Source organism: Melopsittacus undulatus, chromosome 10 (genome assembly GCF_012275295.1).
Source record: "Melopsittacus undulatus isolate bMelUnd1 chromosome 10, bMelUnd1.mat.Z, whole genome shotgun sequence".
Taxonomy (NCBI): Eukaryota; Metazoa; Chordata; class Aves; order Psittaciformes; family Psittaculidae; genus Melopsittacus; species Melopsittacus undulatus.
The window spans coordinates 8,297,759-8,325,612 of record NC_047536.1 but is presented as its reverse complement, the minus strand read 5'-3'; the positions used below and the strand labels follow the sequence as shown (position 1 = coordinate 8,325,612).

The 27,854-nt window shown below is 52.3% G+C and overlaps 2 protein-coding genes across 2 annotated transcripts in view; both read left to right on the top strand.

Annotated features, from left to right (window-relative positions):
* The window catches only part of PPARGC1B (PPARG coactivator 1 beta), a 48,246-nt gene extending 28,957 nt beyond the window's left edge, over positions 1-19,289 (top strand). Inside the window, exons 2-12 of the mRNA XM_034067060.1 lie at positions 2,307-2,480; positions 4,579-4,791; positions 6,562-6,678; positions 7,449-8,595; positions 9,383-9,419; positions 9,815-9,879; positions 10,461-11,232; positions 11,661-11,736; positions 12,573-12,694; positions 13,022-13,176; positions 14,350-19,289. Of these exons, the coding sequence (XP_033922951.1) occupies positions 2,307-2,480; positions 4,579-4,791; positions 6,562-6,678; positions 7,449-8,595; positions 9,383-9,419; positions 9,815-9,879; positions 10,461-11,232; positions 11,661-11,736; positions 12,573-12,694; positions 13,022-13,176; positions 14,350-14,453 (2,982 nt within the window). The 3' untranslated portion in view covers positions 14,454-19,289. The remainder of the gene's footprint in view (positions 1-2,306; positions 2,481-4,578; positions 4,792-6,561; positions 6,679-7,448; positions 8,596-9,382; positions 9,420-9,814; positions 9,880-10,460; positions 11,233-11,660; positions 11,737-12,572; positions 12,695-13,021; positions 13,177-14,349) is intronic.
* Positions 19,290-21,718: 2,429 nt separating this feature from the next.
* On the top strand, positions 21,719-27,617 carry LOC115945826 (E3 ubiquitin/ISG15 ligase TRIM25-like). The gene is made up of 6 exons (XM_034067255.1): positions 21,719-22,269; positions 22,764-22,859; positions 23,727-23,960; positions 24,056-24,078; positions 24,982-25,121; positions 26,553-27,617. The coding sequence occupies exons 1-6, from the start codon at positions 21,760-21,762 to the stop codon at positions 27,044-27,046; spliced, it is 1,497 nt and encodes a 498-aa protein (XP_033923146.1). The 5' UTR covers positions 21,719-21,759; the 3' UTR covers positions 27,047-27,617.
* Positions 27,618-27,854: the final 237 nt, after the last annotated feature.

Below are 27,854 nucleotides of genomic sequence, written 5' to 3'. Positions count from 1 at the left end.
AGAGGGCAGCTCAGCAGCGTTGGATTGCAGGAGTTTATTTTTACCCAGCCCTGTTGCCAATGGGGACATGTCACATCTGTGGAGTTGATCAAAAGACATCCCGAGCACTGGTGTCAGCTGCTCCTTGTGATCTCAGCACCAGGATCTTTTCCCTTGTGGCATATCAAAAGGAGCAGGAGAATTTGACTGCTCTGCTATTTTTAATTGAACACACAGACACACACACACACACACATATATCTATGTACGTATGGCTTTTCTAAAAATAAAAGCCTTTGCCTGTGTTCCCATGGGAAGATTTGGGGAGAAGTGGGAGCCAGAGTTGTTGCAAGATGTTTTCTGGAGCAGGCACAAGAAAAAGGAAAGCAGGGACAAGCTACAGCAGGTAAGGGGCACATCTGAAAGGCCGAAGGACATCTGATCCCTGAACAGCCTAGCATGGGCACGAGCAGAGGGAACAGGAGAGCTAAGGGAAAGGTAACTGTGTTCCCCAAAGTTGGCAGTGAAGAGGTCAGGGACTCGACCTACTGCATGTGCTCTGACCACCCAGGGAGCAAAGGTCTTTGCAGGCAGGTTTGAAGAGCACTCGCCTTGGAGGCTCACAAGGAGTATCCAAATCCTGGAGCTGCACAGGCTCTTTTTGTGCCCAGTATATGTGGTGGTACCACACTCATAGATGTCTACCTGATACACCTTCTCCAGCAACAGGGTGGAGAGAGGGTGCTGGGGAGAGCATCCTCCAGCCCTGCTGTGGCCCTGGCACATTTGGGCTGGCAGTCCCTTGCCAGGACATGGGCTGTGAAACTGCTCTCCGCTACCTTTGCTGCATCCTCCAAACTGCTCACCCTTTCTTCCACTGCCCCTAGGATGGGACAGGGTGAAAAGCGGGTGGGAAATGCAAAATTGGAGTGCTCCAGGGTGTGTGCACAGGAGCATCTTTTGGTATTGCACAGGGTGCCCTAAGACCAGTGGGGGAGCATGGCACATGGGCTGCTCAGCCTATGGGAACACAATTATCCCAGATTATCCCAACTAAAAAAAATAACAAAACAAGAAAGAAGAGAGAGAACACTGTCTTTTCCATTCCTGCAGGTCTCTTGGAAATTCTTTTTCCTTCCCATTAAGTGTTGGAGGAGACCCTTGCAGGGCACTTCAGGAGGGGAGGCCCCCATGTTCTCCTGCCCCTCTCTCACATGCTCAGATGTTTGCCTGCTCCAGAATCTACTAGCTCTGTAAATAAACTTGCTTCCCTCATTGTCAGAAAACTCCCCGCAGACAGCCAATGCCAGCAGGACTTTCCCCGACTTCCCCCTTGCCAAATGCCCTAGGCCTTTCCCCTCTGCATTTGAACCTGGATGTTGGGGGCAAAACCAAGCCTGACCTGAGGGCTTGGTGCAGGCAGGGCCATGCCGGTGCCAGACCTTGCTTCTGCTGGTGTTGGGTACAGTCCCAGGGTTTTGGGAGCCAGGCAGAAGCAGGGCAGGTCCCAGCTTCTTTCTGTAGTTAAATGGAGACTCTTCATTCAGTTTTTAGGGCTCACATCGCCCAGTATGCACCTAGACATCGATTTCTTTCTGTGCTGTTTTGCTTATACTGCATGTGCAATGGGAGGACCAGGGCTTGTATTGCCTTGGCAGTGCCATGGGATATGCAGGATGTTCAGCTTCCCCAAGGGACTATCCCCAAGCGGTTCAGTGCCATGAAGTGGGGACAGAGTATCAAACAGCCATGGGGACTGGGTATGAAGCTTCCCACTAGAGCCTGGTCCCATGTATTTTTGCTGTCTCGTGCTCCCAAGTCTCTCATGTTGCTTGCTCTGTTATTGCTGATTCCCAGGGCAGCTGGATAACCCTGGATAGCACCCTCAGGGCACCAAAGGCAGGAATAACTTCAATTTCCCCTAAGAGCACAAGCAGCTGCTTTGCCACAGCCCAGATCCTGTGCTGTGAGCATCTGCTCACCAGAGGAGATGAGGCTTTTCCCATGCTGATGCTGCTGTTTTGATGCAACACAAGAGGGGGACTTTGGTGGCAGTTGTGGGGTGGCCTCTGGTAACCAGCAGTGCCAGTACCAGACTGAACAAACCAATCTGCAAGGTGTGCAGTAAAGATGTGCAGTGAAGGGATGCTCTCCATGTGGTGTAATTGCTTCTGGAGCTGCTCGCCAAAGCTTATTTGGAAGAGGGTCTGAGTAATGGGCTTGAGTGGGAGCGACAGCATGCAAGGAGATGGCTGCCTATGCAGGAGGCTGCTGCTGCCTGTTGCTGCTTGCCCCTCAGGCTCACCACCTGTCTCTTCCCTCCTCAGTACGAGGTGTCTGGTGAGGAGCATCTCTACTCCGACTTCCCTGAGATCGATTTGTCTCAGCTGGATGCCAGTGACTTTGACTCAGCCAGCTGCTTCAGTGAGCTGCAGTGGTGCGGGGAGCACTCAGAGACCGACTCCAGCCAGTACAGCACAGACGACTCCGAGCTGTTCCAGGTACTCCCATTCTCCTGGTACAGGGGACCCCAGGATGGAGGCAGGAAGAGGGCAGGAGAGAGGGAGAAGGAAGGAACACATATAACTATTAATAGGTCCTCCCCAGCTGATTAGTGCTCCATTAATTTCTGCACCAGCTCTAAATGGGGCAAGCAGTGTAAGGCTAATGAGGAGGTGGATGAGCAGAAGAGGCAGCTGAGCCAACCCTCCTGTGATGTATTATTAAAAAGGAACTGAAAGAACTACAGCTGAATGCAGCTTATCCTGCTCAGCTCCCAGGATACCTGGGCTGTTGTGTGGGACAGGAATGTTCATCTTCTGGGAGCAAAAAGAAGCCCCTTCCCTGGCTCTCCAGCTTTGGCATCCTCCCTGTGTCTGGGTTTGGGTTCCTCTGGCAGAGGGTGGCTGGTTTCTCTCCTCACCAACTCTGGGTTACATTTTGGGAGGGAGGAGGATTTATATTTAAACAAGGCAAAAAAACATAAAACCCCCAATATTTTCTAACCTGCCCACAATAACAACCCTCTGGCTTTTACGCTGCGCTGATGCTGTGCTTGAAAATGGTCCAGTCCAGCTGAGGGACCTTCATCACGAGATGCATATTTTCCGCTGAACTTCCTGGGGAAAAGATAAACAGAAAAGAAATGCAAAAGACAGGCCCATTAGGAGCAGTGGAGTATGATGAAATGTATCCCACTGAACTTGTATGCACAGTGCTCTTAGGCCAATAACAGGAGGAAAAGAAATGGAGCCAAAAATGGAGCATCCTGCTGCCTTTCCCCAGAGCCTGCTCTGGTAACTGTGAGCAAGGTTAGGGCATGGAACAAAAGATATTTAATTTTCAAACAAGATGAGAGAAACACAGGAGGCTGCATGCAGTCAGCAGTCCTCTTTGCAAGCCTGAATTTACCCCTGTGCTAATTTTGTAGCTGATGTTAGCCTGCTTCTTGTTGAACATGGTTTACATTCAGAATATGATGGAGGAGGACCGAATAGAAGGAACTCCTGGCTTGCTTCAGCCATTCCTCAGCTTCTGCCTCCTCTTCTGGGATTTTGCATCTTATTTCCAGTCTGGAGAGGGGCTCATGGGATTGCGTGGGACTGGGAGGGCACTGGGATAGCCGGAAGTGCATCAGGCAGGGTGAAGCCTAGATGGAAAGAAGGTCCTGAGGGGACAGGTTGAGGTAGTGGGCAGGGAGGAGGTAGGAGCAGCCCATGGCCTTGCTTGGTCCATCACAGCCCCAGATACTCACAAATCTCCTTTCAGTATCCCCAGATCATGTCATTTGCAGAGAAAAGAGATCAGAGGACCTGTAATATAAAGCCTGTCTTGTTCTGGGGGCTGTGTTCTGTCAGTAGGGTCCTTCACAGAGCGCTGAGTGCAGCCAACTTTAAGCATGAGGGCTGAGAGCCCCTGTCGAGCTGGAGGTGCCTGTGTCTGGGGGCTTTTAGTGGAAACAAAGCCCATACTGCTTGTGCAAGTTGTGGCATCTGGCCAGTGGTGCAGCCTGGGATGAGGTTCCCCTCTGCCCTCTTGTCCACTGGGCAGCCCTGGGCTGGGCTTACGACTCTTCACATTTTCTTTGTCTTCCCCATCAGGAGAACTGCAAATAACTGGTTGTGACCTCTTGGGCCTCTACAGCCCCACAGAGGGCAGGGGGCTATGCCCCAGGCTAACATCCTGGCTGGATGCTGCTCCCAGCCCCACTCAGCAGTGCTGTGATAGCTGGTGCAGGGGGAATTTGCAGCCCAGAATCATGAGGATTTGGACAAGGAGCCTTTTAATCACGGATCCTTTACCTGCTGCTGTTTGCCCCATGGTGCGATTGAGACTAATGCTGGGAGAGAAGATCCTCTGACTCATTATTTTCCCACTGTGGGTGCAGGGGGATAGATTGATGCTCCTGTTCAGATGGGTCTCTCCCCTCCTGATCCCATCCTAGTGTGCTGGGGAAGAGCTCTCCCAGATCCCCTCTGGGGTCACTGGGAAGTGTGGGTGCTGGTGTGGCATCACCAGCCCTTCTTGCCTCTGGCCCAGCATCCTGGGGTCCCTCTGCCCAGCCTAACTCTCCCTGTCTTCTTTGCCTGCTCCTTTCAGATAATAGACAGCGAGAATGAAGCACTGCTGGCAGCCCTCACCGAGACATTGGATGATATACAGGGAGATGACATGAGCCTGGCTGCCTTCCGCACTATGGAAGAGGGGGACACGCTCAACCATGCCTACACCTCGCCTGCCCCCTCCCCCAAACCCACCGCCCCGGTCACGGGGGGGCCATCCCCGGCCCCCGAGTTTGATGAGCTGTCTCTAGTAAGAACCCACTTCCTACTGTTTAAGGTGGATTTGGATGAGCCCCTGATAAGCCGGCTGCATGGGTATGATAGGAAGCAAAGGTCTGAATTTTTTCATTCTAGGCTTAAAACTCTCTTTAACCGTCAATACCAAAGCATATACTTGTATTGTATACGTATACATGTTCTGCATCATTGCTGTCACCTCCATCACCATCCTCACGGGAACAAGCTGTGTGTATACAATTATATATATGAAAGGGGTGGGGGTGGGTGTTGAAGGGGTGGGAGCTGCTTTGGCAAGACCCACATCTGCTTTTAATGTGATGTGCGGGTGTGGGGCTGCCTGGGGGTCTCCCTTAGTGCATCCCAGCTCCGTGCCCATGGGAATGGTGGCTGTTCCTATCCAGCTCTGCCTTGAGACTGAGCTGCCCGCTGCTCTCGTAGGAGGGTCAGAGGGGGCTCGGCCTGAGGGACAGACAACCCATGCCCTTGGCTTGGGTTTGAGCCCCCATGCTTTCTACCACAACTTCCTCGGGCAGTGTGGCCTCCAGTGTCTACAAATGTGGTGACCTCCTGGTTCCCTGCAATATCAGGGCTCCAGCACTGCTGCCAGCTCCTGGCCAGAGCTAACTGGCAGCACTTGCTGCAAGCCACCACCATCCCCAGCCCGCTCCCTCCTGCGGCTCTCGGTCCCCCCCCAGGGACCCCCAGCCTGGCCCCGGGATGTCCCCAAAAGCCGGGGCTGTGATGGGGAGGAGTGACATCCAGTGGTGAGAGCGTGCATTTCCACTGCCCTGTGCGGGGGGGTATATATCACACACGACATGTATGTGTATATATAGGATGTATACGTTGCAGGGGTGGGGGGGGGGAAAGGGTGCTGGTTGCTTCCACCAGCAGGAGCTGCACGCCTGCAGCTCTGGCTGATGTTTCACAGCAGACCCTGATCTGGGCACCCCCTATTTCTGTCACTTCTTAAAGTCCCCCCGGTGCCTGCCCTGGGGCTCTGTGCCCACCGGCCAGCACGGGAGCCCCATATCTGCCTCCTCCATGCAGTTCCCTTGCCCCTACGCAGTTGTCTTGCTGCTGAGCTGTTGTCACCTTCAGTTGTTGGTGCGACATGGGTGGAATGTGAAATGTTATTGCTGGATGTGGGGTATGGGTTTTTTTTTCCCCCCTAACAGAAAATGGGTTTGAGTAGAAAAAAATGCTATGCTGACCTTGCCATCAGGTGTGGTAGCCCAGGGAAAACCCCACTCCCATCACTCATGGGCTTGACAGAGCATGTTGGGGAAGATCCTCAACAGGTCCCACAGGGGCTTGCATCTGCAAAAAGCCTTGAGCCCAGGCCCTCTGGATGTGTTGGCTAAATGAGCTTTGGATGGGACCTAAGCAAGCTGTCCAAACCCACCACTTATGTCAAAGTAAAGACTCTGTCACCTCAGGGCAGAATTGATAGAGTGAGAAGTCTGGATACCATAACAGCTCCTCAGTGTGATGAGAGTAGGGATGCCCCTAGGAAGTAAACTCCCTCATGTCCCCACCGCCCCAACCTGCTTGGGGGTCCCTGGGGATGTGGGTGAATGCTGTGGGACCCCTTCAGGGCTGTCCACTGGGATGTGGGAAATGCCTCCCTGTGATTTATTTTTCCTCTCCTATTTTTGTGTTGCACGTTCAGCAATGGACGTGTCCAGTGCAGTATGAGCCGGGGGGCTGTGGCCCTGCTGGCACTTTGTTCTACCATCATTGCGATGCCGACTCCTTTTCTTGCTGCTTCTCTTTGCAGCTGAAGAAGTTGCTCCTCTCTCCATCACATGTGCCCCCAAGCTGCGAGGCGCAACGGGATGGGAGCGCCCGGCGCCTGGGGACCCCTAAATCCCGACCCACACGGCCCTGCACAAAGGTACTTCCTCAGCAGGCAGAGCTCGAGACCACCCAGTGCCCACCTTTCATGAGCCATCCTACGAGAGGTCACCAAAGGATGGTGTTGAGGAGCATGGGTAGACTTTGAGCTGGGGCAAGGGCTGGGAACCGGCAGGGACCATACCACCAGCACAGCAGTGCACAGTGTTCCTGTCCCTGACTGTGCTGGGGCTGCTCAGGGAAACCTTCGGACTTTGTGCTGGGCTAAAAAAGGTCTGGATCTCATTTGCACCCTGTGGGCTCAGGCCTCTCCTGGCTTCCCTAAGCACTGGCCTGTGAAAGCCCTGTGTGCTCCCTGGTTGTCCAGGTCCCCAGTGACCTGCAGCCCAAGAGAGGAGCTATTTTATGGGGAGAGCCTCAGAGCTGACCCCATCACTTAAGATAATCTCCTGAATCCCAGCAGAAGTTGCCATCAAAGATTTTTCTACTTTGCTAATGGTAATTGTGCATTAGGCCCAGCAAATTAGATTGCCTGGGAAGAGAAGCAAATCCCTCCTGGGGAGAAGAAGCATCACTGAATGCTGGCTGCTGGGGGTGCAGCACTCAGGGTGGTTGGAGTGTCCAGTTACCCTCTCTAGGATGTGAGGCTGACCCTAAGCACGTCAGGATGCTGGGGGGCTGGAACCAGGGATTCGAAGATGTGCAGTGGCTCTGTCAGTATTGGGGGCTTCTCCCCCTGTGCCTAGTGCTTGTGTCAGGCTGGGGCTATGACCTGACATAAGCTGACTTTCTCCTGTCTCATCTCTGAAGGTGGAGGGTCCTCGAGACAGGAGGGTGAGTGTCCCACAGGTGCAGAGCCGCAGCTGCTCTGAGCTGCACCGACACCTCACCTCTACTGCCTCCTGCTCCCAAGCCCCCCCGGTGCCTGAGGAATGCCCCAGCGGCAGCCACCACCTCTCCCCTGGTGACTGCACCCATCATGAGGACGACAGCGACTCCAGTGAGGACTCTGTGAGCTCCAGCGACTTGGTGACCCCCTCGTCCTCAGCAGAGGATGGCTCCGGCAGCCAATTCTTCTGTGAGGGGGAGATGCACTCAGTAGTGGAGCTTATCCGCTACATGCACACCTACTGCCTGCCGCCAAGGAAGTTACCTTCCCGTGACGCCGCTGATGCCATGCCCCAGCCCTGCATCAGCCCCTACAAGAGAGCCAAACCAGACTGCCCCACACAGCCAGGTACCCCTGGGAGAGCGCAAAGCGGGCCAGGCTGTAGCTGGCAGATGAACGGGAGCTGCAAGAAGCCTGGAGCATCCTTCTCCATCCTGAAGGAGTTGCTGGCACGGGACCTGCTGTGCGACGTGAGCAAGCCATACCACCTGGGCAAGCCAGTGTATGCTGCCCTGGTGCGGCCACCTGGCTCCCGCTCCCCTGTGCCACTGACCCGGGACAGGGAGGATGCTGTTGGGACCTGCACATCCAGAGCCAAAACAGCACCAGAGAAGGGTGAGCAGCGGCAGAGCCCCGGGGCTGAGGCAGAGGCACTGCAGGAGCTGTGTGGCCTCGAGGACGATGGTGGGAAGCATGTGGGCACCCCAGGCGCAGCCATGGGGAAGGTGGCCCGCAAGCAGGAGAACACTGTTTATGCTGTACGTCGGTCCAAGAGACTCAACCCTGAGCTCGACCACTGGCTCTCCTTCCTTGACGAGCCACCCCCTGAGCTCTCCATCCCTCGGGAGGCAGGGGATGGCTGCAGCTCCCGGGATGCCCTGCCATGCAGACAGCCCATACCGTGCCCAGCACTGGAGGGCTTCTCCACTGAAGATCCTGCAGCCGAAGTGGAGGTGGGGGTCACAGCACCACCAGCAGAGCCCCAGCCTCTCTCCCTGGGCTCCCCAGGGGATGGTGAGGTTGGCAATGGGGCTGAGATCCGGCGCTGTGTCCTCCTGGAGCAAGCAGGTAAGGGGCCTGGGGACTGTCGCTCTGTTTTCCCAGCCTTGGTGTGCCTGCACTGCCTCTGGTAATGTCTGTGCTGTCCCTGCCACGGGCGAGTGCTACTGTCCAGGCACTTGGCACTCGGCACTTGGCAGTGAAGCTGTGAGTGGCCCCAAGCACAGCAGAGCTCTGACGCATGCTGATTGGTTGGGGGGTCCCATGCATGGGGAGTTGGGGGCCTGGTCTGGTTTTGGGATGCTGTTTTGATACATGGGAGCCTTCTGCCTCAGTTTACCCGTCTTAATAACAAGATGAATTTACTGTAAGGGTGATGAGGCACAGGAACAGGTTGCCTGGAGAAGTGGTGAATGCTCCATCCCTGGCAGTGTTCAAGGCCAAGGTGGACAGAGCCTTGGGCAACATGGTCTAGTGTGAGGTGTCCCTGCCATGGAACTAGATGATCTTAATGTCCTTTCCAAACCTAGCTATTCCATGATTCTGTGATTCTATGATATTATGAAGGAGTCAGTGTAGCACTAACCCAGCAGGGACCAGGCTGCCCCATCCCTTCAGGTCCCTCTTCTGTGCAGGGTCACTCTCTGCCTGCGCACCAGGTTCACCTGCACCAGAACCCCAGACTCAGCTATCTGCAAGTGCTTTGTGAGTGGGAATAGCTCAACCTTGGCAGCGTTTGCTGCCTCACAGGCAGGCTGTCCCCAGACCCTGCCAGGCCAGGGTGGGCAGTGGGAGCCTGGCTCCTGCTGTGAGTGCTGGAGTCACTGATAACCCTGCTTCTCTCCTTGCCTTTCAGAAACACCCAGGGGTCTCACACTATCCTTGGCACAAACGTAAGTGCACATGGGTCTACAGGAAAGCACTGTGGTGTGTCTGGCTGGGCATGTGTCTGCAGTGAGCAGGCAAAGCTGCTTGTGTAGAGCAGACTGAGCCCTGCGGTGGGGCGTGGGGCTGTGGGGAGCCACAGCCATCGCTCGGGTGCAAGGAGCTCACAGAGCCCTGGGCTGAGGGCAGAGCGTTGCTATGTGTCAGGGTCAATGTGCCCTGGAGCTCTGGCTGGGATGGAGAGGGCACACTGCTCGCCTCTCTGCCCCTGCACACCTCTGTGGGGTTACTCCATAAGGCACGATGGGAGGAGTTTCTTGTAAGCAGTGTTTTCTCAGCTTCCTTTGGGTTTTGGGACAACTTTCACCTAAACACTTTCTCCTTATTTTCTGTTCTTCTCCAGTGACCCAACCTTTGGGAAGAGAAACTTTGAGCCGATGCTGACTGTGGAGCTGTGTGGGACAGCAGGTAGGACAGGCTTTTCATTTTTTAATTTTGCAGAAATCCTCCCTGGGAGGGGGCAAATTTATCCTAAATTGAGCCTGGTTCATCAGCTGCAGCTGAGCCCAGCCATGGAGACATATTCACCCCCTGGCCCAGGACCCCCTTTTTGATCCACGAACACGGGAGATTTCCCATGTGCTGCCTCCACATCCGAGCACTGCGAGATACTCAGGGGTGTGCATCTGACATGGGGGAGCTGTTCAAAGGGCCTTGTATGGCCCATGGGGAAGGGAGAGTCCTCTGGTCCCAGCTGCGATCAGGCATCCTTCTTTTTCCCCAAGTGCCAGTGGATGATGTCTTGGATGATGTGCTCAAAGCCAGGTTGGATAGGGCCTTCAACAACCTGGTCTAGTGGAAAGTGTCCCTGCCTGTGGCAGGGGGGTTGGGACTAAATGATCCTTTCAAACCCAGACCATTCTATGATTCTATGGATGTGGCTGTGGGGCTGAGTAGCCTCCTTCTTTGCAGTGTCTGTGGTGCTGGGGTAGAATGGGGCAGGATGGTGGGGGCAAAGCTGACTCCTGCCCTTTGTTCGGGTGGTCTAGGTCTCACACCACCCACCACTCCACCATACAAGCCCGCTGAAGAGGACCTGTACAAGCCAGATGTCACACAGGAGCTGGGGAAGGAAGATGAGATGGCTCCCAGCCCCAGGGGAGTAGGGGATTCAGCAGCCTCCCGGAAAGCCCTCAGGAAGCACCCTGAGAGGACAGAGCTGTTCGCCCACCTGAGCCGAGCTGCTGGGCACCCCGTGCTCCCCGAGCAGCAAGGTGTGCTCAAGCGTCCCTTCTCCCGCTCCTTTGGGGACCACGACTACTGCCAAGTCATGAAGCCCGAAGCAGCCCTGCAGAGGAAGGTGCTCAAGTCATGGGAGCCCCCAGGCCAAGTGGAGACAGAGCACAAAAGGAGGGTCCCAGCTGCTCACTACCAGGGGCTGGACCTCAGCAGCAAGGAGGCTGGCAGCGAGATGCTGTGGAAGGATGGTGTCAAGCAGCTGAGAGACCAGCAGATCAGAGCCAGCTTAACAAAGCACTTTGGCTTTCTGGACAGTGCTCTTGATGACGAGGACATGGTCTTCTGCAAGACCCCTGAGTATGACACCGTCTTTGAAGATAGCTGCAGTGAGAGCGGCTCCCCTGTGGAGGAAGAAGAGGAAGAGGAGGAAGAGGAGGAGGAAGAGGAGCATGGCAGCACCAAGCTGTGCCTGCGGAGAAATCCTCTTTCCAGGACCAGTTCTCATTACTGTTCCCGGAGCAGGTCCAGCTCAGGGTCTTCCTGCTGCCGGTCTCGATCACCCACAAGCAGACGCACCTTCAGGTACAGGGGACCATGGGGAGAGCATTTGGGACTGTTCTTGCCCCTGCACTTTTGCGTCAGTCTGTGGCAGCCCTGGCTGTCTGTGATCTACTGGCCCAAGTAATAAAGATGCTAATTAATGAAAGAAAAACTACTGAAATAATTGGTATGACAGCAGCTGCTGCAAACATCAGCCATGGCCAGAAAAAGCAGTACTGGGGTGTGGGCAGGGGCCAGAGCTGTGCCAGGGCTAGGAACCCCCTCCAGCATTTATTAGAAAAGACTTTCCAGTGTCCTTTCCAGTGTTTCCATCTCTCCTTGGCTGCCAGTGCTCCAGAGTGCCTGCCTGCCTGCTGCTGCAGACCCTATATACCTCAGTTTCTTTTTCATGTTTGAAGCTTTCTCACTGGGTTCCCCCCAGGGCTGACCTCCTCTTCCTCGCTTCCCAGGTGTGAGAACAGCGAGCAGTGTCAGGGCGGGAGCAGGCACCGGGGCCAGATGGAGAAGAGACGGGAAAAGGCCATCGTAAGTGAGCAGGGACAAAGCAATCCCCAGCCCTCAGTTCATCTCCTGCTCTGGAAAAGCAGTGGTGGAGCCCATTAGCCCTGGCTTCAGCAGCCCTTGGTGCAGGGCCAGTGTTAAACAAGGAGAATAGGGGTGGTGATGGGAGAGAAAAACCCAATACAAAGTGGAAGCCGCTGGCGATTGGCGATACCCAGAGTCCTTGGCACAGAAATGGCTGGAGCATCCCACACTGGTTCTTCAGCACAGTTGGCATTGGCAGTTAGTGGGGTGAGCTGGGGAACCCCTGAAGCTGCTCGGCTGTTACAGATGTGGTCCTGCTGCAGAGGCAGCGTCATGTACCAGGAACCTGGCGTGTGCCCATAGGTGGGAGCTGGGTGCAGGGTTGGCATGTGGGAAGTGACTTGGTCCCATGTAATGTTGTGCACACACACATGTTCATACATGCCCCTCTGGCATTTTATTTTTTTCCTGCAGTGCAATTTCATTTTGCCCCTAGAAGTTCTTGGGAATGCTTCCCAGCATCTTCACCAGGAGAAGCTGTAAAAGCTTCAAGAGTGTAGGAGAAGTTCAAAAGAGAAGAAGGGGTTGGCAGCTGCCTGAGTATGGCTGTCCCCAGCAGCAGTGGTGTGTTGGGGGTGACAGCCGTGAGCTAGCTGGAGCGGGGACAGACAGACCCTGGAGATGCCAGGCTGTGCCTATGGCAGTGCTGCCCTACGGCAGCCTGATTCCCAGTGCTGGTTTGCAGGGGCTCCTTGACAGCCCCATGTTTCCAGTGCCCATCAGTAGTGTGGAGGTGTGGGGTCATGGAGCCTGAAGCTTCTCCCTTGCTTTGCCAGGGCGAAGGCAGGGTGGTGTACATCAGAAACCTCTCCAGCAGCATGAACTCCAGCGAACTGAAGAAACGCTTTGAGGTGTTTGGTGAGATAGTGGAGTGTCAGGTCCTGTCCAGGACTAACAGGTGAGTGGGGAGCGAGTCCAGGGCTCCAGCAGCCACAGGCAACCCCTCTTCCCAGGCACCATCAGCACTGCCAGGAAGTGCAGGGTCAACCCTGCACCCAGCTGTGTGTGTATGAGTGATGCAGTTGTGCCATGCCAACTCCTTCAGTCAGCCAAGCCCATGGTCTCAGTGCTTTGAGTGAAGAAATATAGTGTGTTCCCAGGTCCAAGGCCATGGGGAGGGGCGGGAGGATGGAGGGACAGCAGGATGGAGGGTGCAGGGCTGGGCAGAGGTGTGAGAGGGGCTGTGGAGCACGTTGCATCTTGAATTCTTTCTCTGGTTGCTCAGGGGAGATAAATATGGCTTCATCACCTACCGGTATTCAGAGCATGCCGCCTTATCTCTGAAGAATGGCACCTCACTACGGAAGAGGAACGAGCCTTCGTTCCAGCTCAGCTCTGGTGGCCTCGGGCATTTCTTCTGGACCAGATATGCTGACTTGGGTAAGAAAGCAGGAGCTGCTTTTTCCGAAGCATCTCATTTATCATCACAGAGCTGTAACAGCACATTGCACTGCTGAATGCTAGTCAGGCAAGGATCTTAAACATCTTCAGAGCCTGCAGAAAAAGCCCAGCAGCTATCTTATGGCTCACGTAGATGCTCTTAAGCTCGGTCAGATGGCTTGGGAAACTGGGGGGAGAGAAGAAAAGCAATTGGCATGAGGACCTGGAGTGTGTTGGCTGCAAAACATAGCATTGCACCCCAGGGCTGCTGAGTCTCAGCTGACCACAGCCCATCCTGTCTCCACTGTGTTTCTACAGTGCTGGATGCTTTCCAGCAGAGAAGTCCCTTTCCAGTCATTAGATAAAGCAATCAGCAACATTTCATCAGCCCAAGAGGTGATCTTGGTGGTTTGCTGCTTCACAGGGCAGATTCACCACACTGCACAAGCATTTTCGAGCCAAAATGATGGCACTGAAATGTGCTGCAGTTGCCTTAACTCTTTCCGTGCTGTACAGGCTTCTGCAGCACCTCCTGCCTCTCTCAGTGGCAGTATTTGCCAGGTCTCATTGGACCCCAACCGTTGCAGGTGGCAGGGTTGCAGCCTGAGCTGAGGGGCAGGAATGAAACCCTGTGCTAGTCCTGCAAGAGAAGTGTGATCCAGGGCTCGCTCAGCCCTCGTTGCTGTGATCTTCAGGTGTTTCATAAACAGCACACATTTATTTCTGTACCCTCTGCAGGGGGTGCCGTGGTTCTAGTATCTCACTTCAGGCATTAGAGACTGAGGCCCAGAAATTAAAGCACCAAGTCTTGGCTTCTCTCTGGATGCTCAGTTTGACACATGTGCCTGATCTTTTAGCACCTTGTAATATTTCATCTGCTCAGAGCAGCAATCCCTCTCACTTTGCCCATTTTCATCTAAATAAATCCCAGAGCCCCTCATTCTGGGCAGAGAGAAGATAGGAAACAGACAGCACCCCACGATGAAGATCGTAGGGTGGCTGTGCAGTGCTGTGGGTGGCAAGAGACAGCACTGTCCCCACTCCCCTTTGCCATCAGTGCTTGTCCAGGCTGGCTCTGCAGTGCTGGGAGGCAGTATGCTGGTAGCAGTGCCCTGCCATGCCTCAGTTTTCCTCCCTGCTCATGTCCTGCTCCTGTGTGCCTGCCATTCCCAGATTGCAGCGCAGAGGAGTCCTCCCCAGCTCCAGTGAAAAGCAAGTATGAGACCATGGATTTCGACAGCTTGCTGCAGGAAGCCCAGCTAAGCCTGCATCGGTAACAGCCTTAACCTTGGAGGAATACCTCAATACCTCAGTCAAGGCACTTCCAATATGTTTACGTTTTCAAAGAAATTATTCAGTCTATGGAAAGAGAGAGAACGTGAGAGAGGAGAGTACGCGAGAGAGAGACTGCTGTCCCTTCTGATTGATGTTTACATTGAACAAAGCTGCTTCTGTCTGTGAGTCCCCATGGTGTTGATGTCTCACTGCCACCCGTTAGTCCCTCCGCTGCTGACTGGTTGTTTTAGGGTGAGCCTAGGAGCCCCCCGGCCCCTCTCCCCCATCCTGGTCCCCCACCGTGCTCCTGCCGTGGAGTTGCAGCTGTGTTCACCATAACATTTTTTGTCCGTAGTGTGTGATGATGAAATTGTTACTTGTGAATAGAATCAGGATTATAAACTAATTTTTAATAGAAGAAGAGAAAAAAAGAAGTATATACTTAAAAAATGTATTTATGGCTCAGATGTACTGTAATTCAGATTTATTGTACCGCTTCCTTGATTTTTAACTATGCACTGTAATGAGGCACTTGCCACTCAGCAAATGGGTGGTCAAAGCAGAGTCACGGAGCATGGAGGCACCTGCCTGCCCTGCTGGCAAACCAGGGTGCTCGGTCATTGTGTCGGAGTCACCCACTTTGCTGTCAAAGCCATTATTCTTTGCTTGCATGGTCTGAGATCCCCAGCCCCAGCCCAGCTGGGCTGCAGCACCTGGATGCTGAGCTTGGTCCTGGTGTGTGCTGGAACAGGTGGGCATACTCTATATGTACATAGGGCCAGTCAGCTTTGCAAGCTCTGAAGTATGTTTGCATACTGCAAGCTTGAAGGAGAGGGGTGGTAGAAGGATGCACTACATGACGGGCCATGGGACTTCCTCCAGCCCCCAGTCGCCTTTGGAGCCACGAGAGATGGGCCAGGGACTGAGCTGGCCAGGCTTGATCCTGTGGGCACAGCCTGGGGGACGGGCACCTCCAGGTCTGTGCAAGGGAGCTGGCTTCTCTCCAGCCCCTTGGGTACTGGGAGACAAGACAGGATGAGTGGCTTGCTCCCCACTTGCTTCTACTCCTGCAAAGCAAGTGGGGCAAGAAGACCCATTTGTGATGGCCCCCAAAATCCAGAGGGGTAGGGAGGGGGCACGGCAGCCACACTGAATGCCTGCCTCACTGCTCTATCTGTCCTCTGCTCGGTACCTGATAAGCCATACACTTCCCCAGCACCCAGCTGGCACCCAGTGCCCTGTGGCACACTTGCCTGCTCTGCCCCTGGCTGGGGGCCCTCGGGGCTGCCCAGCAGCACTGCACTGAAGGCAAGCTCAAGCAGCAGCTCCCCTGAAATTTGCTTGTAAACTTGTCCTCCATCTCCAGGTGAGGTGGGAGATGGAAAGACCCCGCCAGTGGCTGGTGCAAACCCCACCACAAACCGGCCAGAGGCACTTTTCCGGAGGGAGTGGGAACCTGGCTGCTCCTCAAGCCATCTCCATTGTTTCCATTTATTTTTCAAACCCTGAGACCACTAGGGATTCAGCCATCCTATGTAGATAGAATATTATAGCCTTAACTCTGTCAATAGTTAGATTAGAGTCTCCTGGGGTCTCCCTTCCCCATGACTTAGAGGTTTATTCTCATTTCCCTCGTGTGGGAACTATTTCGTCTTGCAGGGAGTATGACCAAAGCCTCTGAAATTGCACAAGATGTGATGCCAAGAGCCTGAGCCCTGCCAAGAGGGCCCTGGGCTCCGGGGCCATCCATGCAGCTGGTCTCTGGTGGGATCAGGAGCACCGGCAGCACCGATACCAGCACAGTTACCTGGCTATTCCTCCCTGCTTTCGGGAAGCCAAGGTTCTGACAACCAGCCTGGCAGTGCAAGGGCCCACGGGCCACTGCGGGGTTTGAACTGCAGGTCCCCAACCTGCCGCCGGTGACCATCACTGCCCTTGTGCCATTTCAGTCTCAGCAGCAAGGTTTGGTGTCTCTCCTGCCACAAGCTCTCCCGGTTCCTCATCCCACCTTAGCAAACACGAGCAGCTCTGGCCAAGACTGAGCATCTGCTATTGGCAATTGCCTCATTGTAGCTTTGCCTTTTTCTGTCCTAGTATTTCCTCACAATGATGATGTTTACATGTGATTGCTATAGAGCTTATGTAGAATGTATATAGCGACACATTTAGGGTGGGTAGTACTGTCCTGTGCTGTGCTGATGTTTTTCAGAAAACGATCAATCCAAAAAAAAGCAAACAAAAAGAGAAGTAAACTAAGTGGAATTCTTCCATCTCCCACTCAGCTGGGCCCCGCTGAGGATGCATCAAGGTGGCAGAGGGGAAGGGTCAGTGCAATGCCTGAGGAAGCCCTCTCCTGGGGGATCACTCGGTCACTTCCCAAGCACTGGTTTTGGTGTACCCAGGTATCAAATTCCAAAGTTTTTCTGTGGCTGGGCACCCCGGGTCAGCCCCAGCCCCTGCCGTGCCTGGCTTCTGAATACCAAGCTGGTGCTTGGGAAGGGGGGGGCTCATCCTGCACAGAGCTCATCAGCACTGCACCCATAGGGTAAGGAGAGATGCAATAAGTGGTCTTTGTGGTGCCTGAAGCCTATAAGTGGGATTGCGTTTTGGGGGAGGTTTTATTTGTTGGGGTTTTTGTTGTTTTCTTTCCCCATTAAACAGGGATGGCTTGTTTTCCCTCCTGCCCAGGGAATTTCTCCAGGACTTATGCACTATGCCCAGAGGTGTGCAAGGTGCAGGGGCACTGTGGCCCATCGCTGCCTGCTCCAGGGGCTTCCCTCAAAGTTCAGGAGTAGAGGGTGTTCAGCTCAAGAAGCACAGCTCTGCTGGCTTTAGAATCCCTCACACAGGGTTTGTGGTGAAAAGTAAGTTCCCACTTTAGTTATTTTCTTTTATATTTTTAATATAAAGGTGTCTTTAGCTCACAGCGCTCACATCTGCAGAGGGGCAGGAAGGAGCGCTCGGGCACAAGGTGCAGGTGAAAGCTCTCTCCCTGAGCAGCCCGTGACTGTTCTGGATGCTGACAGGGAAGTGGGGCAGGATCAGAGCAGGGAGAGGCAGCCTGTGCTGCTGGGGAAGCCGGTGGCACCCAGTGCTTTGCTGCTGGGGACAGGGAGCAGGATCACCCCCCTGCAGACAGGCTTTACATCCCGCCCAGCCTGTGGCATCATGGTGGGTGCCCTGCTGTGGGTGTAGCTCAGAGCTTGGCATCCTGAAAAGGGAATCCTGGCCCCAGCTGCCTGTGAGGGCCGGGGCTGTGGGGCTGGTAGGAGTGCTACTTCAGAGAGGAACTGAGAGCCAAAGGGTGTATTACGGTAGGCAATAAGTAAGGAGGAGATTTATTTTTTTAAACATATGACTATAGAATGTCCCCCAGTAGTTTCCTACAGGTACTGTGGGGAAATGCTGAATGTGAAGTCTCATGATAAAATGCCCCTTTGCCTTTTTTGCACAGATTTGTCCCAGGGAAGCTTGTGGTTCAGGGTGGGATACTGGGCTCTTGGCTGGAGCCCAGTGGGTCCCTGGGGCTCTGTGGGAAGGAGCAAACATTTCTGAGTGTCTGGGCTGAATGCAGAGGACAATCCTGGGTTCTAGGTTCCGTGCTGCCCCAAAGAAAAGGTTTCTCCCTATCCCCACTCAGCGCAGCTGACTGGACTGCACATCGTCTTCAATGAGGCGGCCGCTCAGTCACCGTGTTACAGTCTTGAGTGTCTGATTCCAGCACTGGTCCATGCAAAGGAGCATTGCAATTGCAGACCAGCACTATTTTCCTTCTTTTTCTTTTGTTTTGGGTTAGTTTTTGTTCCTTTCTTTTGGAGGCATGCTGAATACTGAGATACATTCTTTGTACATCAGCTGAGCCCTGACACCTTTTCTGTTCTAAAGCGTCATAGTCCATCCCTGACAATCTCAAGCAATATAGAGCCAAATGCAGCCTTTGAGTTTCATTCCTCCTCCCTCGCCCACCCTGGGGTCAGGAGGGGAGGCAGCAGCCTGGCCCCAGTGCCCACGGCACCGAGCCGAGAGCCATGCTGCAGTAAACACTGAGCTGGGGAGGGAGTGTGTGTATGCACGTGAGAAAGAGAGAGAAAGATTAAACTGATGCATTTCTTGAGAAAGGTGTAAGAATTTCACCTAAAAAGGGGCACATCTGCTTTGTTATTTATATTAAAAAATGATAAATTCTGTCTTTTCCTTCCCTTTTTTTCAAGTAAAAGGACACTGCTCATACTTACAGGGGCCAATTCTGCCTCCCTTCCTCATGCTGAGTAAGTACTACTCAACTCTGCAGTTTTCTCCTTGCAGAGTAAGTAGAAGCAGCGGAATTGATCCCTCTGTGATTAAGAATCGAGTTTTTAGTCTGTTTTTTTTTAATCGGTAGCATTTTTTTATATTTCACTGCATTTTTTCCCCAGTTCCGTTCTGTTGTGTCCTTATTTATGTAATATACTTTAACCTTAAAAGGCGGCATGGATTCTTATGCCTTTCCTTTATTATTATTGTTATTATTTTTGAACAAAGAGATTTATTTCTAGTGTGATTTAACTGTCTACCTTCTAAGACAAGAGAACGTTTTCTTGTATTTTTACATTGTCAGATTCTATAGTTTCATAGATAATTTAACCAAATCGCTCAATGTATTATCTCTATCTCTCCGGTGGGTATAAAAGTTCTATTTTAAATTGTGTAAATACTTCAGAACTGGCTTCTTTTTCCAGACTCCCCAGCCGTGGAGTTACTTGTTTACATCAAAAAGACTGTAGAATCTCTACGCTCATGTACTGTAAATAGTGAAGTGATCTGCCTATAAATAAACGATAACATATATACTACAAAGTGGAAACAAAACCCAAAAGGAACAAGTCTGTGCTTCTAATACTTTAGCTCAAGCCTGCTCTGGGAGGAGGTGGTTTTGCTTTGCTAAAGGTGCTCCCCTGTGTTGGCCTGGCTGGCAATGGGACAGTCCAAGCAGGTGGTGGAGGCCCCAGCTCACTGGCACCCACAGTGCCCCACTGCCAGGGATGCAGGTATATCCCTGGATATTGATGGTTTAAGTGTGGCTTCTTGCAGTTTAACTGCAGGAGAAACGTGGGCTGTCCTGTGGACTTGGGGAGCGGTGCCACTGCTGCAGGACCCATTGCAGAAGAAGCCTCCCCAAACAGGGAGGGTAAAAATTAAATGAGGCGTGCACCTCAAGTTTGCTTGAGTGGGAGTAAGAGAGCAAAGGGCTGGATTACAAGGAAAAGTGTGGAAGAAACTCCAGATGGTGGTGCAGGAACCGTGCAGTCCCCAGTGCCAGGAGTGCAGTTCCACAGGAGCCAGCCTGCACTCCCAGAGATACGGCCAAGGTGGCTGAACCAGCACAGGGTGTCCTGGTGTCCTGGTCATCATGGAGCCCAGGCTGTGGAAGGGAGGGGATGGAATGCCTGGGCAGCTCTCCTGCAGCACCCAGTGCCCAGGAGCCCAGCACCAGCCATTGCCCAGCTCGGAAATGGCGCACTGAATTTACCCAGATGATGCTGCTGGCCAGGAGGACCTGACAGGAGGAGGTCTGCAAGGTGCTGAGCTGGTTTTTCCCTGCAGATTTATACTGATTGAGGCAGCTGCCATAGACCTGTCTGTCTGTGGCACATACAAGGACTCATGGGGAGGCAGCCACTGTCGGGGTGCCTGGTGTAGGTGCACAAAAGCAGGGGTCCTGGCTGGCAGGGCACTGGGATGGAGCAGGGGCACACAAATGAAGGGTCTGCAGAGAGGAACAGACCCACAGCTGGGGTTTTTCCTCCCAGCCTGACCTGCACTGCATTCCCAGGCAGCTTCCTGGAAAATGCAGGACTGACATTGAGTATTATCCTGCAAGCAGACTAGAAACTGAAGGGAGCTGTTGGTGAATCACAGCATCATTTCAGCAGCTCTTTTAGTCCCCACAATTACATCCAGCCAGTTGGAAAGAAAACCAATGTGACAGTTTTCATTTTGGTGTAACTTTGTGATAAAACATCTTCTTTTCACACAGATGGGTGCTGCTTTTCAGCAGCTTATGTGGCTGCTCTTCGGCTCCTGGAGGGAAGGCAGGCAGTGCTACCTACTGAGCTAGGCACAATAAGTCGGTAATGGGCTTTTGTGAACAGGGGCAGCTTCTGATGCTGACCTTGGCTGGTTGGCAACATGGGCAGCAGATGCAGTGCGGGCACAGCAGGGGTGCAGGGGCAGTGCCCACATCTGCCTGGCTGAGACACCATCTGCCCTGGACTCCACTGGCTTGGTGGGACACCCCTGCCCCCCGGGGCAAGCACCCACAGAGAGGCAGGGACACAGCAAGGCAATGCCTGGGAATGCCAGGCCAGGCTCATGCTCCTGACCCATGTGAAGTGCCCGTTGCTTGGGATTGATTTCAGTGCCTGGTGAGCTGTCCTGGGCTGCCCTCTGGAGTTCCAGCTCCCTCTGGCGCCCCGAGCAGTGGCATCCAACACCAAATCCTGCGCTGGGCTCTGCTGGGCACAGGACCTCCCTGCTCCCAACACAGGCCTCAGCTTCTGGGTGATGCAAGGTCTGTCCTGGGGCTCTGGGGGCCATGCTTAGAGTAACATATGCATTTGCCCATCTATCAGTGTCAGCCTGTTGTCGAGGTGCATTCAGGTGCCTTTGCAGGGAGGAACAGGGCATGTTTGGTTTATCCACTCCCTGCCAGCTCTAGAGCCACTAGCTCTGTGCCACCACTGTAGCTGCCCACAGTCCCAAAGCACTGCTCCCAGCTTTCCTTCCCATTTCCTCCCCAGCTTTTCAGCTCCCTCACTAACACACCTGCAGCTCCTGCCTCCTGCTTGTTATGTGCCTTTAAATACAGGTGGAGTGCTTTCCCCAGGTGCTGTTGGTTCAGGGACATGTAAACTCTGCTCCCTCTTTCCTCCTCCTCTTCAGCCCTTCCCTGAGTGCTGTTTAATCTTTCCTATGCTGTCACTGCCACCAGGTACCTTTTAAAGCTCAGACTTGGACCTCTTGTTTTTCTCAGCAGCTTCCTGCTGGTAAGAAAGCACCATCCTTTCCTACCAGCTTTTCTAGCACTAACCCTGCTCCTCCAGAACCCCACCACCCTGATCCTGGGTTCATCCTGCTTGGCCACGGCTTTTCCAACGTGGCAGATGGGATGCACGCAGCTGGGTGGAGGAGTGGGATGACTTTCCCTTGCGAAGGGGAGGAGGCAGCAGCTCCCTGCCTGCACCGTAGTTTCTGTTTCGATTCCTGTCAGTGACTGCTGGCACTCCACCACAGCTCGGACTGCATGGTGATGCTGTGACCAAGCTGGAGATGGACCTGACCTGTGCCATCTGCCTGGACACTCACCTTGAGCTGGTGGTGCTGAGTTGTGGTCACAGGGTCTGCAGGGATTGCATCCAGGAGAAGCACCTGCAGGACCACTGCCCACTGTGCCATACCCAGGCAATGCCAGAGGAGGAAAGGCCTGAAGTGCAATGTGAAGAGAAGGGGGAGAGCTTTGGACAGCAAGATGGGGTGATCCTGTGTGACTTCTGCCTTCAGGAGCCCCAGCCAGCCGTGAAGACCTGCATGAACTGCGAGGCCTCCCTCTGCCAAGCCCACCTGAGCAAGCACAACACAAAGAGCCCTCTGAAAGAGCATGTCCTGATGGAGCCCTGTGAAGCTCAGGTTTTGGCTGAGAGGAGATGCCGCCAGCATGGCAGGCTGCTGGAGTGCTACTGTGCGACAGACTCGGTCTGTATCTGCATGCTGTGCTGCATCGTCAGCTACCACAAGGACCACAAGATCATCACTCTGGAGGAGGCTTTTGACAAGGCACAGGTAAGAGGCTGCCAGGACAGCCCTTAGAGCACAGATTGCAGTAGGAAAACCACAGGGACCTGGGGCACAGGGAGCTGCCCACAGCACAGAGATTAAACATTTCTTGAGGTTCAGATCTGCAGACTTGGGCTGGGGCTAAATCTCCACTTGAGATATACTGGGCTTTTATTCCCATTTTCCCCCTAGATTCCCTCTGGGGGTTCAGGGATATAAAACAAGGTGTTATGAAAACTTTCTTCCCACCCTGAGAAGCCAAACCGGTGGGACCGGGTGTGTGTGATTGTGCTCCTAGTCCTGGGGGCAGTTCCAAGCAGAAGGTATTTTCAGTTTCTAAATCTTTCCTATGCTTGCGATTGCAGTATTTGTCCAGGACTACAGTCTTCCAGTAAACCTTTCTGATTCATTTGTCCTGAGAGCAAGCAGTCCCATGTGCATAAAGCTGCTGATCTCATGCACTTGTGTCCCTCCTATCCTGATACTGGCTATTTTTACAGGGTTTTTTTACTGAAACGCTGGAAGCAGTGAAAACCCATGAAGCTGCACTGGATCACAGCATAGAAAACCTGCTGAAACAAGAGGAGGAAGTAAAGGTTTGTTCCAAGCTCCAACCAGCACTCTGGGGTGGTTGCTTGCTGGTAGCTGATAAGGTGTTCTTTTGCCCTCCCCCAGATCGTGCATTCCAAAGTGGTTTTAGTTCCTGGTGGTTTCTCAGTTATTTTATAGGTTTTGGTTTTTAGGGAGGATGATGAACAATTTTCTGTCCCTTCTTAGTTTCCAAAGGGCCTCTGACCTTGAAAATTGCTATTAAGCCTATGCTTCCTGATTGGTGGTATCACACACCATGCTATTGTGGTTTTATTCCTCTTTACAACAGGAAATCCCTTTAGGTTAGCCTAAGACGTTGATAGGAATGATGTTTAAAGATTGCCCCAAAATGTCTGGTTTTTGCTCCCTGCATGCCAATACCTATCTAAAAGCTCTGAAAGAGCAGTGAATTTAACACGTCTCCAAATCCTAGTTCATTCTGCTGAGGCAGAATTGGCACTTGTCTTCCTCCACCAATAAAAATGATAGGACTCAAAGTCCTGGCACTGGACAAAGGTCTTGAAGACAGAACTGTACGTGGCACTTGGTACTTGTACATGGTCACCTATCCTTAAGAGGATCAAAGACAACTAGTGCAGAATATGGGAATACAGTGGAAAGTCTTCAGCAAGCATCATGCAAGCTGCGCTACGTTTTCATCTTTTTCTAGTCAGGTGCCAGATGCTGGGGCACTTGTGTCACTTGGCCCTTGCTGTCAATGGGACATCTTGGCCTGTTGTCACATGGAGAGACACTAAGTTAGTATTTACTTCTCTGAGCCCAGAAGAGACCAGGCTCTTTCCTGAGTGCGAGTGATTTGGTTTAAATGTAGGATTTGGACCCTAACAGCTTTGAAAGTGTTTTCTTAACAGAATGAGGAGGGCCTGCGGAAGGATCGGCTGGAGAGCCTCTTCAAAGAGATGTGTCTGCAGCTAGGAGACAGAAAAGAAGAGGTCCTGAAAGTTCTCAGTCACAATGAGGAGCAACAGCTTTCTTGGATTCAGACAAAGATGCAAAAACACAAAGAGGAGAAGGATGCAGCCAGCCATGATGTACAGGAGCTGGAGGCTCTGAGAGATCAGAAAGACCTACTTCTTTTCATCAAGGTACCTAACAGCATCTCCCTTCTCAGAGATACTCAGCTCTTGGGCTGCCCTTTGCCTGTGCTATGCTAATTCTACTTTCAATCTGTCTTACACAGGCTTTTTCAGCAATTCAAGCCAGGTAAGCTCTTCCCAAGGTGGTCTACTATTGCACTACACATTGCTTCAGGTGACTGATAGCCTAGCCTGCATGCACTGGGCTCACCCTTCGGCATGCTGATGGCACACTGAGCCTGAAGAAGCCCCAGAGGCCGCGTGTGACTTTTCATATACAACACAGCTTACTTTTCTGTGCCCTCTGCACCTATTCTCAGTCCCATTCTGAGGGCAGTTTCTGAATGTTTAGGTCCCTGTATGGGCATGCAAAGGACAGATGAGCTTAGTTATCCTGAGTCATCCTCCAGCTCGCATTGCCTTCTGCTTGTAAGAAGTGAATGTAGCAGGAGCCAAACATGCAGCGCAATCAAGAGTCCACAGAGTTCATGGCTTTTCTCCTGAGCTTTCCCCCAGTGTTTGCCCTGCTCCTCCACCACAGCATGCACACAGGCTCCCCCAGCCCTGCATTTCGGGTTTAGCAGCTCACTCAGGGCTGTGGAAATGCAGCACATCTCATCTGCTGATGAGATCTGATCATCTGATCTCATCAGCATCATTAGCTGTCCCAGCATCACTAGCTGTGCCACCTCATTAACCCCTGCACCGAGGACCAAGGACTGCAACTGCAAACAGGATGCTAGGGTCTGTCCTGGCAAAGCTGGGCTGAGATGGCTGAGACAAGGTCCTCCATGGACAGATACTGTCCATACTTCAGCCTGATGATGCTGAAGAGATCTGGAGTTCTGGGAGAAGACCAGTCAGAGAGGGAGTCCCTGGTAAAGCTGCAGAGGGAGGGAAGGGTGGAAGTGATTTCTGTGTGTCCTATCAAGGCTTGGTGTGGAGTGGGGAATGCAGTTGTCTCAGGGATGGGCTTGGTGATGGTTTTCCGATGCCTTGCAGCTCTTCTCATGTCATCTGCATGTTTTAGGGAACGCAAGCCAGTTTCTAACTGTGTTGATTTAAAACCAACGCCACCCATTATTTTGGATAAATTAACAACAGATGGTACTCTAAGGCTTTTCCAGGAATTCCTCTCGGACATGCAGTCCTTATTTAAATCACCACCTGGTAAGTGGTCATTTCACTCTGTAACAAGCAACATGGAGAAGCTAACAAAGCATATTCAAGAAAAGACTGTAGTAAACCACCAAGTACTCAAAAGCAGTTCTAGAAGAGCTGATTGCTAACACTTATGAGATGATCTTTAAGGTCCCTTCCAAGCCAAACTATTCTATAGTATTCTATGATATGACTGTATGATTATTTTCACATAAAAGGATGCTTGTCCCAGGCTTCAGTGCTTTGGATATGCCTTGAACATACCCTGCTAAAATGGGTTTTAGGTAAAGAGGTATGGATGTCCTAGGACGTGTATGGGAGGATTTAGAGAGGAGAATAGCAATAGCTTTTCTGTCTGTAGTACCACTTCCATTCAAAGCATGGGGAAAGTTGAAAACTCATCACAGCAGCGGCGGGTGGAGTTTGTCTTTTGACAAAATAATCCACTCTCTGTGTGTAAATCTACTCTTTGTGATGTCCTGTAAGAGCAACCTACAGTGCCAATGCTGTGCACAGCGGGATGCCTGTCCAATTTAATTAGACAAAAATAGGGTTCCCTTGTTATTGCTGTATTGAGGGTGCTTGAGCCCTGCCTGACAGTGAGCCTAGGGTCAAGACCAAGAGACAGCTGGGGTAAAAAGGCTCTGCCCAGAGTATGTGTGATGTGCACACCTAATTGGCTGCCACCCGTACAGCCTTGGGTATGCTAAACAGCGCACCATGCTCATGGCACTCCTGGGCTCGGTCCTTACCGTGCCTGTAAGCACAGTCCATACCTGCTCTAGCTAGAAAGCCTCAGAGCCAAGTTTTCCTCATTGTCCATGCCATCTGAGCAGTTCAGGTTAGTTGTCCAAGTCACCCCTGCTATTTGTTTCCTGAAGGAGTAACTTCCACAGCAGAGAACAGCACAGAATCGAAACACACTGTGTGCAAGAGAAGGTCTGAATAAACACATTCTGCAAACTCCCGACTGCAGAATTACCTCCTTGGGCCTGGCCACACTAGGAAGTTCTGAGAGTTCTAGAAAGCACCTTCAAATGATCCTAGGCAAATGAGCATGTATAAAATGGCTGTGCCACTGCTCACGTTTCTTGTCTGTGGAAGTGAATCTGGGAAGTCTTTAGAAATGCCTAATGAAGCTCTGCAGGGCACTGATGGAAAATGAGGATCTCAGAGCTGCTGTTGGAAACACAAAGCAAGAAGACATTTTAAAGCTGTGAAAGAGCAGCGTTTCTCGAAATGTGGGATCGCCCCCTTTTAGAATTATGTGGGAGCAGCTAAGAGAGGTACAGAAGTGCTTTCAGTTAATATGTTTTTAGTGACTTGGGTTGGACTTGAATGACTTGGATAGGATGACTTGTGTTGACTTGGATTGGGAAATCCATCCTTCAGCAACTGGGATGTGTGGTATCTGTGTGTTGGGTTTTTTTCTTTCTACAGTTCGTGAATATCTGACGACCTCAGTGGATAAAAAAGGCACATATGCTTTTGAGGAGAACCCATTCCCTGTGTCCCCACGGCGCCTACCCGGAGTTTACAAAGTGGGTGCATTAACAGCCACTACCCCCCAACTCAAGAGCAATGAGAGCTTCTCAGAAGGCTGTCACTTCTGGGAGGTAGACACTAGCAACATGAGACACTGGCTACTTGGAATTGGTTGTTCCAGGTTTGACTGCTATCTGGAAGCAACTTCTCATAACCTCTGTCTGTTCCTAGATAAAACACTGATCACGGGAAAGCACTATCCTGAAGCCCTTAAAGTGATCAGGGTAGAGGTAGACTGTGGAAGAAACAGGCTGTCATTTTATAAGGTGTCTGTCAAGGATGGAAATACTACTGCCAGCCTCCATCTTCTAGAGGCAGTAACCATCCCTTTCAGCTACCCTGTCCATGCTATCTTCAAGATATTTGAAGGCTCTCTGAAGCTCCTATAGTGATGTGGGGACAAGCTGCTGTTTTGTATTTCCAGGCGATCTATCAGGACTGCTGCTGTGCTGTGCTACGCTAAGCTGGCATGTTGGAAACTGGAACTGGGGCTGCTGTGATGGCTTTATCTCTGTGAGGGCAAGGCCTCTGTGGGGTGTATCACAGCACACAGCTGCTCACCACAAGAACTCTTATCTTCTGTTAGTCATGATGGAAAAGATGTTATGTTGTTTTTTTGCTCAGCTGTACCAAATTCTGTGTTGGCTGCATGCTATTACATCTAGTTTGCAAAGCTGAACAGCAGTTCAGTTCATAAAGAAGTTGAACTGCAACAGAACTAAGCAGCAGTCATGCTGATCTTTAATGCATAACTGAAGCCATCCCCTGCAGAAGCAAAGCTGGGCTGGGAGGCAAGTAGAGACTAGGTGGTGGGACGTCTGGTTCCCCTTCTCTCTGCTGCTGACATCCGCTGTGAGGTCTCTGATAGATCATTTACCAACTTTTGGCATGAATTTTGGGTTTTCTTTTCACCTGTGCAAAAATCTCACAGCAAAGGCAACAATAAAGCAGAAAACTCTGGTGCTTTTGTTCTGTGCCATACGGGGCTTGGATTAGTTTGCTCTTCTGATTGTCTGAACACCCTGGGGAGGAAGAGATGCTATTCCTGCTTCTTCACTGTGGTTCTGCTGCCTTCAAAACAAGCCAAGGTATTTGCATTAAGAGGTCCAGGCAGGAGCTCTTCACGCTAGCAGAGACAGTGAATGACCTCAAGGGACACTACAGTTTTACACATGACAAAAGGAATCCTTGTTCAGT

Excerpts from the sequence above, each read along its gene's own strand:
- LOC115945826 (XM_034067255.1), top strand. The coding sequence starts at position 21,760 with ATGGACCTGACCTGTGCCATCTGCCTGGACACTCACCTTGAGCTGGTG. Across the intron at positions 22,860-23,726 it reads AACAAGAGGAGGAAGTAAAG|AATGAGGAGGGCCTGCGGAA; the intron begins GTTTGTTCCAAG and ends TTTTCTTAACAG. Across the intron at positions 25,122-26,552 it reads CTTATTTAAATCACCACCTG|TTCGTGAATATCTGACGACC; the intron begins GTAAGTGGTCAT and ends TTCTTTCTACAG.